Source organism: Hylobates moloch, unplaced genomic scaffold (assembly GCF_009828535.3).
Source record: "Hylobates moloch isolate HMO894 unplaced genomic scaffold, HMol_V3 SCAFFOLD_12, whole genome shotgun sequence".
In the NCBI taxonomy this organism is placed as follows: Eukaryota; Metazoa; Chordata; class Mammalia; order Primates; family Hylobatidae; genus Hylobates; species Hylobates moloch.
The window spans coordinates 54,997,921-55,011,553 of record NW_026652287.1 but is presented as its reverse complement, the minus strand read 5'-3'; the positions used below and the strand labels follow the sequence as shown (position 1 = coordinate 55,011,553).

Genomic DNA, 13,633 nt, shown 5'->3' with positions numbered 1-13,633 from the left:
TCCCTTGTAAGTTGGATTCCTAGATATCTTATTCTCTTTGAAGCAATTGTGAATGGGAGTTCACTCATGATTTTGCTCTCTGTTTGTCTGTTATTGGTGTATAAGAATGCTTGGGATTTTTGCACATTGATTTTTGTATCCTGAGACTTTGCTGAAGTTGCTTATCAGCTTAAGGAGATTTTGGGCTGAGATGATGGGGTTGTCTAGATATACAATCATGTCATCTGCAAACATGGACAATTTGACTTCCTCTTTTCCTAATTGAATGCCCTTTATTTTCTTCTTCTGCGTGATTGCCCTGGCCAGAACTTCCAACACTATGTTGAATAGGAGTGGTGAGAGAGGGCATCCCTGTCTTGTGCCCGTTTTCAAAGGGAATGCTTCCATTTTTTTGTCCATTCAGTATGATATTGGCTGTGGGTTTGTCATAGATACCTCTTATTATTTTGAGATACGTCCCATCAATATCTAATTTATTGAGAGTTTTTAGCATGAAGCTTGTTGAATTTTGTCAAAGGCCTTTTCTGCATCTATTGAGATAATCATGTGGTTTTTGTCTTTGGTTCTGTTTATATGCTGGATTACATTTATTGATTTGTGTATGTTGAACCAGCCTTGCATCCCAGGGATGAAGCCCACTTGATCATGGTGGATAAGCTTTTTTATGTGCTGCTGGATTTGGTTTGCCAGTAGTTTATTGAAGATTTTTGCATCAATGTTCATCAAGGATATTGGTCTAAAATTCTCTTTTTTTGTTGTGTCTCTGCCAGGCTTTTGTATCAGGATGATGCTGGCCTCATAAAATGAGTTAGGGAGGATTCCCTCTTTTTCTATTGATAGGAATAGTTTCAGAAGGAATGGTACCAGCTCCTCCTTGTACCTCTGGTAGAATTCTGCTATGAATCCATATGGTCCTGGACTTTTTTTGGTTGGTAAGCTATTAATTATTGCCTCAATTTCAGAGCCTGTTATTGATCTATTCAGAGATTCAACTTCTTCCTGGTTTGGTCTTGGGAGGGTGTATGTGTCGAGAAATTTATCCATTTCTTCTACATTTTCTAGTTTATTTGAGTACATGTGTTTATAGTATTCTCTGATGGTAGTTTGTATTTCTGTGGAATCGGTGGTGATAGCCCCTTTATCATTTTTTATTGCATCTATTTGATTCTTCTCTCTTTTCTTCTTTATTAGTCTTCAGTCTATCAATTTTGTTGATCTTTTCAAAAAACCAGCTCCTGGATTCATTGATTTTTTGAAGGGTTTTTTGTGTCTCTATTTCCTTCAGTTCTGCTCTGATGTTAGTTATTTCTTGCCTTCTGCTAGCTTTTGAATGTGTTTGCTCTTGCTTCTCTAGTTCTTTTAATTGTGATGTTAGGGTGTCAATTTTAGATCTTTCCTGCTTTATCTTATGGGCATTTAGTGCTATAAATTTCCCTCTACACACTGCTTTGAATGTGTCCCAGAGATTCTGGTAAGTTGTGTGTTTGTTCACGTTGGTTTCAAAGAACATCTTTATTTCTGCCTTCATTTCGTTATTTACCCACTAGTCATTCAGGAGCAGGTTGTTCAGTTTCCATGTAGTTGAGTGGTTTTGAGTGAGTTTCTTAATCCTGAGTTCTAGTTTGATTGCACTGTTGTCTGAGAGACAGTTTGTTATAATTGCTGTTCTTTTACATTTGCTGAGGAGTGCTTTACTTCCAACTATGTGGTCAATTTTGGAATAGGTGTGGTGTGGTGCTGAAAAGAATGTATATTCTGTTGATTTGGGGTGGAGAGTTCTGTGGATATCTATTAGGTCCGCTTGGTGCAGAGTTGAGTTCAATTCCTGGATATCCTTGTTAACTTTCTGTCTTATTGATGTGTCTAATGTTGACAGTGGGATGTTAAATTCTCCCATTATTATCGTGTGGGAGTCTAGGTCTCTTTGTAGGTCTCTAAGGACTTGTTGTATGAATCTGGGTGCTCCTGTATTGGGTGCATATATATTTAGGATAGTTAGCTCTTCTTGTTGAATTGATCCCTTTACCATTATGTAATGGCCTTCTTTGTCTCTTTTGATCTTTGTTGATTTAAAGTCTGTTTTATCCGAGACCAGGATTGCAACCCCTGCCGTTTTTTGTTTTCCATTTGCTTGGTAGATCTTCCTCCATCCCTTTATTTTGAGCCTATGTGTGTCTCTGCACGTGAGGTGGGTTTCCTGAATACAGCACACTGATGGGTCTTGACTCTTTATCCAATTTGCCAGTCTGTGTCTTTTAATTGCAGCATTTAGCCCATTTACATTTAAGGTTAATATTGTTATGTGTAAATTTGATCCTGTCATTATGATGTTGGCTGGTTATTTTGCTCATTAGTTGATGTAGTTTCTTCCTAGCCTTGATGGTCTTTACAATTTGGCATGTTTTTGCAGTGGCTTGTACCAGTTGTTCCTTTCCATGTTTAGTGCCTCCTTCAGGACCTCTTGTGGGTCAGGCCTGGTGGTGACAGAATCTCTCAGCATTTGCTTGTCTGTAAATGATTTTATTTCTCCTTCACTTATGAAGCTTAGTTTGACTGGATATGAATGTCAGGGTTGAAAATTCTTATCTTTAAGAATATTGAATATCGGCCCCCACTCTCTTCTGGCTTGTAGAGTTTCTGCTGAGAGATCAGCTCTTAGTCTGATGGGCTTCCCTTTGTGGGTAACCCGACTTTTCTCTCTGGCCTCCCTTAACATTTTTTCCTTAATTTCAACTTTGGTGAATCTGACAATTATGTGTCTTGGAGTTGCTCTTCTTGTGGAGTATCTTTGTGGCGTTCTCTGTATTTCCTGAATTTGAATGTTGGCCTGCCTTGCTAAATTGGGGAAGTTCTCCTGGATAATATCCTGCAGAGTGTTTTTTAACTTGGTTCCATTCCCCCCATCACTTTCAGGTACACCAATCAGATATAGATTTGGTCTTTTCACATAGTCCCATATTTCTTGGAGGCTTTATTCATTTCTTTTTATTCTTTTTTCTCTAAACTTCTCTTCTCACTTCATTTCATTCATTTCATCTTCCATTGCTGATACCCTTTCTTCCAGTTGATCACATCAGCTACTGAGGCTTGTGCATTTGTCACGTAGTTCTTGTACCATGGTTTTCAGCTCCATCAGGTCCTTTAAGGGCTTCTCTGCATTGATTATTCTAGTTATCCTTTCATATAATTTTTTTCATGGTTTTCAACTTCTTTGCCATTTGTTCGAACTTCCTCCTTTAGCTCAGAGTAGTTTGATCTTCTGAAGCCGTCTTCTCTCAGCTTGTCAAAGTCATTCTCCGTCCAGCTTTGTTCTGTTGCTAGTGAGGAGCTGTCTTCCTTTGGAGGAGGAGAGGTGCTCTAATTTTTAGTTTCCAGTTTTTCTGCTCTGTTTTTTCCCCATCTTTGTGGTTTTATCTACCTTTGGTGTTTGACGATGATGACATACAGATGGGTTTTTGGTGTGGATGTCCTTTCTGTTTGTTAGTTTTCCTTCTAACAGTCAGGACCCTCAGCTGCAGGTCTGTTGGAGTTTGCTGGAGGTCCACTCCCGACGCTGTTTGCCTGGGTATCAGCAGCGGTGGCTGAAGAACAGCAGATATCGGTGAACTGCAAATGCTGTTTCTTGATCATTCCTCTGGAAGTTTTGTCTCAGGGGAGTACCCAGCCATGTGAGGTGTCAGTCCACCCCTATTGGGGGTTGCCTCCCAGTTAGGCTACTCAGGGGTCAGGGACCCACTTGAGGAGGCAGTCTGCCTGTTCTCAGATCTCAAGTTGCGTGCTAAGAGAACCACTACTCTCTTCAAAAGCTTTTAGACAGGGACATTTAAGTCTGCAGAGGTTACTGCTGTGTTTTGTTTGTCTGTGTCCTGCCCCCAGAGGTGGAGCCTACAGAGGCAGGCAGGCCTCCTTGAGCTGTGGTGGGCTTCACCCAGTTCGAGATTCCTGGCTGCTTTGTTTACCTACTCAAACCTCAGCAATGGTGGGCGCCCCTCCCCCAACCTCGCTGCTGCCTTGCAGTTTGATCTCAGACTGCTGTGCTAGCAATAAGTGAGGCTCCATTGGTGTAGGACCCTCTAAGCCAGGTGTGGGATATAATCTACTGGGTTGCCATTTGTTAAGCCCATTGGAAAAGCACAGTATTAGGGAGGGAGTGACCTGATTTTCCAGGTGCCATCTGTCACCCCTTTCTTTGACCAGGAAAGGGAATTCCCTGACCCCTTGAACTTCCCGGGTAAGGCAATGCCTCACTCTGCTTTGGCTCATGCACGGTGTGCTGCACCCACTGTCCTGCACCCACTGTTGGGCACTCTCCAGTGAGATGAACCCGGTACCTCAGTTGGAAATGCAGAAATCACCTGTCTTCTGCATCACTCATGCTGGGAGCTGTAGACTGGAGCTGTTCCTATTTGGCCATCTTGGCTCCACCCCTCCTTTCTTTCTTCTTTTTTTTTTTTTTTTTTTTTGAGACAGAATCTCATGCAGTCGTCCAGGTTGGAGTGCAGTGATGTGATCTTGGCTCATTTCAAACTCTGCCTCTTGGTTTCAAGCAGTTCTCCTGCCTTAGCCTCCCAAGCAGCTGGGATTAAAGGCATGCATCACCACAACAGGCTAATTTTTGTATTTTTAGTGGAGGTTGGGTTCCAACATGTTGGCCAGCCTGGCAAGTGATCCACTTGCCTTGGTATCCCAAAGTGCTGGGATTCCTAGCATGAGCCACAGCACCCAAGTCTGCCTTATAGGAATTGATTTTAATGCATCCCTGGCCAAGCACCTAGGTGATGTGTTAAGACTCTCCTGTCTGATTCTTGCCCTCAGAAGAGATGTGACATACCTTTAGACCACCCCCAGCTGATGTGACTCTTCTGCTCACTCCCTACTCACCAGTGTAATTGTGACATATATTTTGCCCCAGCTTGCAATTGCTATGATGATTCTCACACCCTGAACCAGGCAATAAAAGAGTTACACTTGGCTGGGCACAGTGGTTCACACCTGTAATCCTAGCACTTTGGGAGGCTGAGGTGGGTGGATCATGAGGTCAGGAGTTCAAGACCAGACTGACCAAGATGGTGAAACCTCGTCACTACTAAAAATACAAAAGTTAGCCAGGCATGGTGGCAGGTGTCTGTAATACCAGCTACTCAGAAGGCTGAGGCAGGAGACTCTCTTGAACCCGAGTGGCAGAAGTTGCAGTGAGCCGATATCACGCCATGCATTCCAGCCTGGGTGACAGAATGAGACTCCTTCCCCACCCCCCAAAAATGTTACACTCCCTTCTACCTGGGGTTACGAAAACAAACACGATCCTGTCTTTTCTTTTTTTTTTTAAGACATGCCAGTTTTATTATTAATTTTTTTTTTGCACACAAAACAACATTTTCTAAAAATACATACAAACAAAAAGATGCATATCAAACATATTAAGAAGGTTGCACATGGGAAGACGGGGAATAGAAATGGGGGGTGGGAATTAAAGAAAATAAATGAGAGAGGGACTTTATATGGATCAATGACAATAACTCAATCCTCTATTTGACAAAGAAGAAGGCGAAGGAAGAGGAAGAAAAAGAAAGTGGGATAAAGGATCAGAAAGGGAGGAAAATAGAAAAAGTTAGAGTATGACTCCAGGGTAGACCTGTTTTGTTGTCGCTGGGTTGGTTGGTTGGTTTGTCTGTTGTATTTTTCATATGTTTTGCCATGTTGGCCAGGCTGGTCTCAAACTCCTAGCCTCAAGTGATCAACCCTCCTCGGCCTCCTAGAGTGCCGGGACTACAGGCGTGAGCCACCACGTCCAACCCTCACATTGCGTCTGGCCTCCATGGTACACCTCCCAGACGGGGCAGCCAGGCAGAGGCGCTCCCCACATCCCAGAAGGGGTGGCCGGGCAGAGGCGCTCCTCACTTCCCAGATGGGGTGGCCAGGCAGAGGCGCTCCTCACTTCCCAGACGGGGTGGTGGGGCAGAGGCGCTCCTCACATCCCAGACGATGGGTGGCCAGGCAGAGGTGCTCCTCACTTCCCAGATGGGACGGCCGGGCAGAGACGCTCCTCACCTCTTCCCAGAAGGGGCGGCCGGGCAGAGACGCTCCTCATTTCTTCCCAGATGGGGCGGCCGGGCAGAGGCACTCCTCACTTCTTCCCAGACAGGGCAGCCGGGCAGAGGTGCTCCTCACTTCCCAGACGGGGTGGCTGGGCAGAGGCACTCCTCACTTCTTCCCAGATGGGGTGGCCGGGCAGAGGCTCTCCTCACTTCCCAGATGGGGCGGCTGGGCAGAAGCACTCCTCACTTCCTAGATGGGGTGGCGGCTGGGCAGAGGCACTCCTCACTTCCCAGACGGGGCAGCTGAGCAGAGGCACACCTCACTTCCCAGACGATGGGCGGCTGGGCAGAGACACTCCTCACTTCTTCCCAGACTGGGTGGCTGGGCAGAGGCGCTCCTCACTTCTACCCAGACAGGGCGGCCAGGCAGAGGCGCTCCTCACTTCCCAGATGGGGTGGCCGGGCAGAGGCGCTCCTCACATCCCAGATGATAGGCGGCCGGGCAGAGGCGCGCCTCACTTCCCAGACGGGGCGGCCGGGCAGAGGCACTCCTCACTTCCCAGACAGGGCAGCCGGGCAGAGGTGCTCCTCACATCCCAGATGATGGGCAGCCAGGCAGAGGTGCTCCTCACTTCCCAGACAGGGTGGCTGGGCAGATACCCTCCTCACTTCTTCCCAGATGGAGTGGCCGGGCAGAGGCGCTCCTCACTTCCCAGATGGGGCGGCCGGGCAGAGGCGCTCCTCACTTCCCAGATGGGGTGGCCGGGCAGAGGTGCTCCTCACTTCCCAGACGGGGCGGCCAGACAGAGGCGCTCCTCACTTTCCAGAAGATGGGCAGCCGGGCAGAGGTGCTCCTCACTTCCCAGACAGGGTGGCCGGGCAGAGACGCTCCTCACTTCTTCCCAGACGGGGTGGCTGGGCAGAGGTGCTCCTGACTTCCCAGATGGGGTGGCTGGGCAGAGGAGCTCCTCAATTCCCAGACCATGGGCGGCTGGGCAGAGGCACTTCTTTCTCACTTCCCAGATGATGGGCGGCCGGGCAGAGGTGCTCCTCACTTCCCAGATGATGGGCGGCCGGGCAGAGGCGCTCCTCACTTCCCAGACGGAGCAGCCGGGCAGAGGCGCTCCTCACTTCCCAGACGGGGTGGCTGGGCAGAGGCGCTCCTCACTTCCCAGAAGATGGGCGGCCAGGCAGAAGCGCTCCTCACATCAGAGACGATGGGCGGCCAGGCAGAGACACTCCTCACTTCCTAGATGGGGTGGCGGCTGGGCAGAGGCACTCCTCACCTCCCAGACGGGGCGGCCAGGCAGAGGCGCTTCTCACATCCCAGACGATGGGTGGCCAGGCAGAGACACTCCTCACTTCCTAGATGGGGTGGCAGCTGGGCAGAGATGCTCCCCACCTCCCAGACAGGGTGGCAGCTGGGCAGATGCTGCAATCCCAGCACGCTGGGAGGCCAAGGCAGGTGGCTGGGAGGCGGAGGCTGCAGCGAGCCAAGACCACACCACCGCACTCCAGTCTGGGCAACATCGAGCACTGAGTGAGCGAGACTCCATCTGCAGTCCCAGCACCTCGGGAGGCCGAGGCGGGCAGACCACTCAAGGTCAGGAGCTGGATACCTGCGTGGTCAACATGGCAAAACCGCGCCTCCAGCCAAAGGAAAAAACCAGGCAGGGGTGGCGGCACGTGCCCGCAATCCCAGGCAGCCTGCAGGCCAAGCCAGGAGAATCACAGGAGCCAGAGGCAGGGAGTCTGCAGCGAGCTGACTATACTCCAGCCTGGGACACAGAGGGAAGAAAAAAAGAAAGAGAAAGGAAGGAAGGAAGGAGGGAGGGATGGAGGGAAGGAAGGAAGGAAGGGAGGGAGGGAGGGAGGGAGGGATCCTATCTTTTCTTTTCACAAAGTTCATAGAGAATTGCCACTCTCTCAAATATTGTATAAAGCCCTTGGGTGGCACAAAGAGTGTCATCAAGTGACAAAAACACAGATGATATTGTGTTTCTTTTTTTTTTTTTATTTTTGGAGATAGAGTCTCACTCTGTCACCCAGGCTAGAGTGCAGTGGCATGATCTTGGCTCACTACAACCTCTGCCTCCTGAGTTCAAGCGATTCTCCTGCCTCAACCTCCCAAGTAGCTGGCACTACAGGCACATGTCACCAAGACCAGCTAATTTTCGTAGGGGTTTCACTCACCATGTTGGCCACACTGGTCTCGAACTCCACACCTTAGGTGATCCACCTGCCTCAGCCTCCCAAAGTGCTGGGATTACAGGTGTGAGCCCCCATGCCCAGCCCAAGATAGTGTTTCTTAAGAGAACATCCTGCCACACATTATAATTGTAACCTCTACATAGACAGAGCCCACTGCTGAGGTCCTAAATCTCATATGCAGGTACAGTCCACAGTTGGAATTGTGACAGTGATGTGCAAACATACAGCCAGAAATGGCTCATTTCTAAAGCTACAAATGATGACTCACTTCTAAATGTAGCTCATAGGCAGATGAGGAACCTCCTACATGGATCAGCCAATTGGAGAGATGTTGACTTATCCTGGGCTTAGAGCCACATGTACTATCATGGGTCCATACCATCACAAATGTCTTAGAGTGGATTGCGACTCACAAGCATATTGCATAAAGTGTGAGAGATTGGTCAGAGTGGTGGAAAAACTATAGGGAAAGGACGCAAACCTTCTGAAAGTCAGAAGGTACTGCAGAGCACCAGGGGAGAATAGCTGAAGGCAGCTGTTTTATAATCCTGAAGTAGAGGAGAAGTAGTAGATACAAGGGAGTGTGAGGGAATTTATCTTAAACAGCCTTGTTTACACCAGGAACTGACGTTTGATCATCTGCATGATGTTCTCTGAAAGGGGAACAATAAATATTAATTACCTGCAGGTTGTGTTGGCTCCAGGTTGTCAGCATTGTGCCTGCATGGAATAAAAGCAAGCAGCTCCAGTTTTTTGGGTTGCACTATGGCCACTAGGGCTGGGCAATCCCCTAGCTGCTCTTGCACTGCATACCTGTGTCTGAGTGCTCATTTCATCTGTCTGCCAGGATCTGTGGGACAGACCCACCAGGTGGTGCCCCGTGTAGGAAGTGATGCAATGCATCATGATGGAACCCCCAAAAATGAAAGTGAAGTTACTGCACAGTAAGTAATTGGTGCCCGCTGGGGATTTCCAAGTTTAGGGGATTTTTCAACCTAGGGTTTCATCATGAGACAACAGTAATCAGCTCAACAGCAACAGTATATAAAAGTATTGAAACAACTGCTTAAATCTAGTGAAGCTTCAGTTTCAAAGGCTCAGTTAAGGGACCTAATGCAAACTGTTGTTTTCTGTAACCAATAATTCCTAGAAGAAGGCACACTAACCTAGGGCTCTAGGAACAAGTGGGAAGAAATCTTAAATGACATTATGCACAAGGACAATGAGTCCCAGTAACATCTTTAACGTTCTTTAATGTTATGGGCCTTAAGTTAGGAGTGCTCTGGCCCCGCTCTACACAGAAGAGCATAAAATGGGAAGGGAGGAAGACCCATCATCTACCTTACTATCTCCTCCTCCTCTCTCAGCCCTGCCATTACCAGGTAAAGGTGCCACAGAGGAGACGTAGATTTTCCCTGAGCCCCTCCCCCAAAAAATTGAGAAAAGGAAAAGGGATGCACTACAGTTATGGGACCCTGTCTTAGGCAAGTGGCATTAGAAGGGGAGCTCTTGGCTTGCCTGATGATGGAAGTTCAACAAGGCAATCATGTACATGAACAAATTACTTTAAAGATTTATAAAGAAATAAGAAAGAGCATTAGAGAAAACAGAGCCACTAGTCCATTTATGGAAGGATTAATTGAGGCCATAGCATATAACTTCCATATGACCCCATGGGACTGGTCAGTGCTAGCTAAAACAACTTTAGAGGCCAGTCAATTCCTCCTCTGCAGGGCATAACGTGATGAGTTATGCAAACAACAAGCTAACCAGAATCAATTGGCCAGACAAAACATAACAGCTGCTATACTCCAGGGGAGGGGGCCTATGTAAATGTAAAACAACAATTAAATTATTCCCCCTAGGCTATGCACAGTGTCAGTGCACTCACAGGGCCTGGGACCGAATTCCCAAAGGCAGAGTTCAACAGGGATCTTTTGTAAATGGACGACAAGGGCCCCAGGAGCCATTTGTTGAATTTATCAATCATTTAACTTAGGTCATAGTGAAACGTGCCCATTCTGCCCTTAAGAATATGCTTAAAATCCAAAAAAGGGTGAATGTGAGTGGGGACCTTACAACACTACTAGTGCAAGACTTATTTACTCTTAATTTCTTAAATTTAGATGATACATTTCAATCAGCCATAGAAAAGCACTTTGCAAAAACCTCTCAAAATATAAAACCTTCAGTTTTATGGAAAGATGTAAATAGTAATTTATGGTGTGGTCCAAATGATTTGTTAACGTGGGGAAAAGGATATGCTTGGGTTCACACCCCCTTAGGTCCTCTTTGGATTCCAGCATGATGCATCAAAACTTACCACGGCATGGCTAGGGCCCAACCTGGTACCAGAAATAAAGGAAATGACCATGCAAAACCTGCAACCTTGGATGATGTGGTTTCCTTGGATGACACAGGCCCTAGACATTACCTGGGGAATGCTTAAGAAGACAACTCAGAAGGCTGAGCAAATCTGCTTCAGACACAGATACCATTCACTCCAGATAATTTGTTCCTTGCTATGCTTTTTATTGTACATTGCAACTCTTATAGAGTACTGATTCTTGTTATTCTCTCTCTTTGCCTGCAACCCGTACCTGCTATACCCTATTCGGCCCATCTTCTAGATCTGCCTTTCTTACCTCCTTTTACTTGGGCAGATATCCCCTTCCCAGCTTCTGACAACATGACCAATTGGCTGGGACGTATCGACATACCCCCCGTGGGGTCCCTTAGTAATGGCACACATTGGACTGAGGTGCCAAGTAACACTACATATCAATCCTTGATTGGAAAAGAATAAGATTGATTATACTCATGTTTGTCTTATGTTATTTACTGGTTCTAGGATGCAAAGCTGGGACACAAGCTGTAACCACTGCACCAGTCAAATCTGTCACTGCTCACACCTGTATGCTTCAATCAACAAAGCCTGATGCAAAAAACAGAAAAAGGGGAGATGTGGGAGATTGGTCAGAGTGGTGGAAAAACTATAGGGAAAGAATGCAAATTTTCTGAAATGTTGGAAGGTCCTGCACAGCCCCAGGGGAGAATAGCTGAAGGCAGCTCTTATATAACCCTGAGGCAGAGGGCAAGCAGTAGGTACAAGGGAGTATGGAAGAATTTATCTTAAACATGCTTATTTACTTATGTTGATCAGGAGCTGACCTTTGATCATTTGCGTGCATGACATTCCTTGAAAGGGGAACAATAAATGTTAATTACCTGCAGGTTGTGTTGGCTCCAGGTTTTCAGCATTGTGCCTGCACTGAAAAAAGCAAGTGGCTGCAGCTTCTCGGGGCTGCACTTTGGCTACTAAAGCCGGGCATTCCCCTAGCTGCTCTTACACTATACCTGTGTCTGAGTACTCATCTAATCCATAGACCAGAATCTGCGGGACACACCTGGCGATAAAGCCCTCAGGTAATACATTGAATGCCCTTACATGGCCCAGCACACTGGTGACATTGTGATACTGGTACTCAAAACCAGTCAACAGTAACTATGCCGTCCTTTTAGATAAACACAACCTACTTCTGAAGCTCTGAATCTCAACCCTGGAGGCAGTGGAAAACATTGACTCTCATATGTGGATCTGGTCCACATCTGGGCTGGTAATTCAGACCAAGATTCAGCATAACTCTGAGGCTATGATTTTACTGAGAAGACCCAGTCTGAAGGAGAGATTGAGGCTCTTATTCAGGAATCCATCCACATTGAGATTGTGATTTGTGTACCTAGACCCAAACTCCAAATGGTCTTGACTCTCGTTTTTTTTTTTTTTTTTTTTTGAGGCAGAGTCTTGCTCTGTCACCAGGCTGGAGTGCAGTGGCAGGATCTAGGCTCACTGCAAGCTCCACCTCCCGGGTTCAAGTGATTCTCCTGCCCCAGCCTCCCGAGTAGCTGGGATTACAGGTGCACGTGACCATGCCCAGTTGATTTTTGTATTTTTAGTAGAGACAGGGTTTCACCATGTTGGCCAGGATGGTCTCGATCTCCTGACCTTTTGATCCACCTGCCTCGGCCTCCCAAAGTGCTGGGATTACAGGTATGAGCCACCATGCCCGGCCTGGTCTTGACTCTCATACCTAGAATGGGAAAATGTGAAAAATTATTCATGTTATCCCTGAGCCTTTCTGCATGTGTGATTGTGAAACATGTCTCTGCACATAGCCTGAGTGATTTGACTCTCCTGCCTGGGGCCAGTGCACAGATGGGATTGGGACATATTGTTGGAACAAGTATATAGATGATATGACCCTGTACTCATGCCTTGGCACTGCCCACAGAGGGCTTTGTGACATAACTGAGACCCACACCCTGGTTATGTGACTCTCCTGATTGTGCCCTGCAATTATGGATTATCGTGACATATTGCTATGTCCAACAGCCAGGTGATGTAACTCTCCTTGCTGGGTCCTGCCTACAGGAAGCATTATGACCCACCTGTACCAATCACTGAGGTAATGTGACTCTCTTTTTCTACCAGGTCCCTTCACACATAAATGATTTTTTTTCTATTACTGGTCCCAGCACCTAGCTGAAGTGACTCTTCTCTTCTAAATAGGTTCTGCTCACAATGTAGATCGTGACATACTGCTGGAATGAACAAGGTAATGTAAGCTGTCTGTCGAAACTCTGCTCACAGCAGGCATAGTGACGTATCCGTGAACCTACCATCTTAGTGCTATGACTCTTTTACTTGGGTTTGGCCTACAGGAGAGATTGTGACATATCTCTGGGGGCAGCACTTAGAAGATGTGATTCTCCTTTCCTCTCACGGCCATGCTCCCATAAAAGAGAGTGACTTATTCCTGAGATCAGCACACAGGCTATGTCATTCTTCTGTCTGGTCCCTGTCCACAGAAGTTATTGTGACATATCTCTGGGCCCATCACCTAGATGATATGACTCTACTCTCTTTCCTGGGGCCTGTGCACAATAAAGGTTGTGACATATCACTTGGTCAAGTACTTACGTGGTGTGACTCTTCTCATGCTTTGGCCCTGCCCACTAAGTTAGCTGTGATATGTAGCTGGGTCCAGCTCTTAGGTTATGTGATCTTTCTCTTCTTTCTGAGCCCTACTCACAGGGTGCGTTGTGACATATCTCTGGGTCTCTCACCTAGATGATGTGACTTTTCTGCCAGGGCTCTTTCCTCAGAGGGTACTGTGACATTTCTGTACCCAGAATCTAGGTGACGTGACTCTCTTCTACTGCTTTGGCTCTGCCCAAGATGTGACTCATTTTTTTGCCTGGTCTCTGCATACATTGTGCATTGTGATGTATGGCTGGAACCAGCACCTACATGAGTCTTCTGCATGGACTGTTTTCAGAATGGTATTATGAAATATCATTTTATCACTTAGGTGTCGTGACTC

General features: G+C 46.9%; 1 protein-coding gene across 4 annotated transcripts in view; it reads left to right on the top strand.

Moving 5' to 3' along the window:
- The window catches only part of LOC116478762 (zinc finger protein 91-like), a 166,798-nt gene that overhangs the window by 35,222 nt on the left and 117,943 nt on the right, over positions 1–13,633 (top strand). For all 4 annotated transcript variants that reach the window (XR_009209049.1, XR_009209048.1, XR_009209050.1 and 1 more), the window contains exon 3: positions 12,820–12,865. Coding sequence is in view for 1 of the 4 variants with exons in the window: in XM_058425526.1 (XP_058281509.1) it covers positions 12,857–12,865 (9 nt within the window). In the remaining 3 variants the exon portion in view is untranslated. The remainder of the gene's footprint in view (positions 1–12,819; positions 12,866–13,633) is intronic.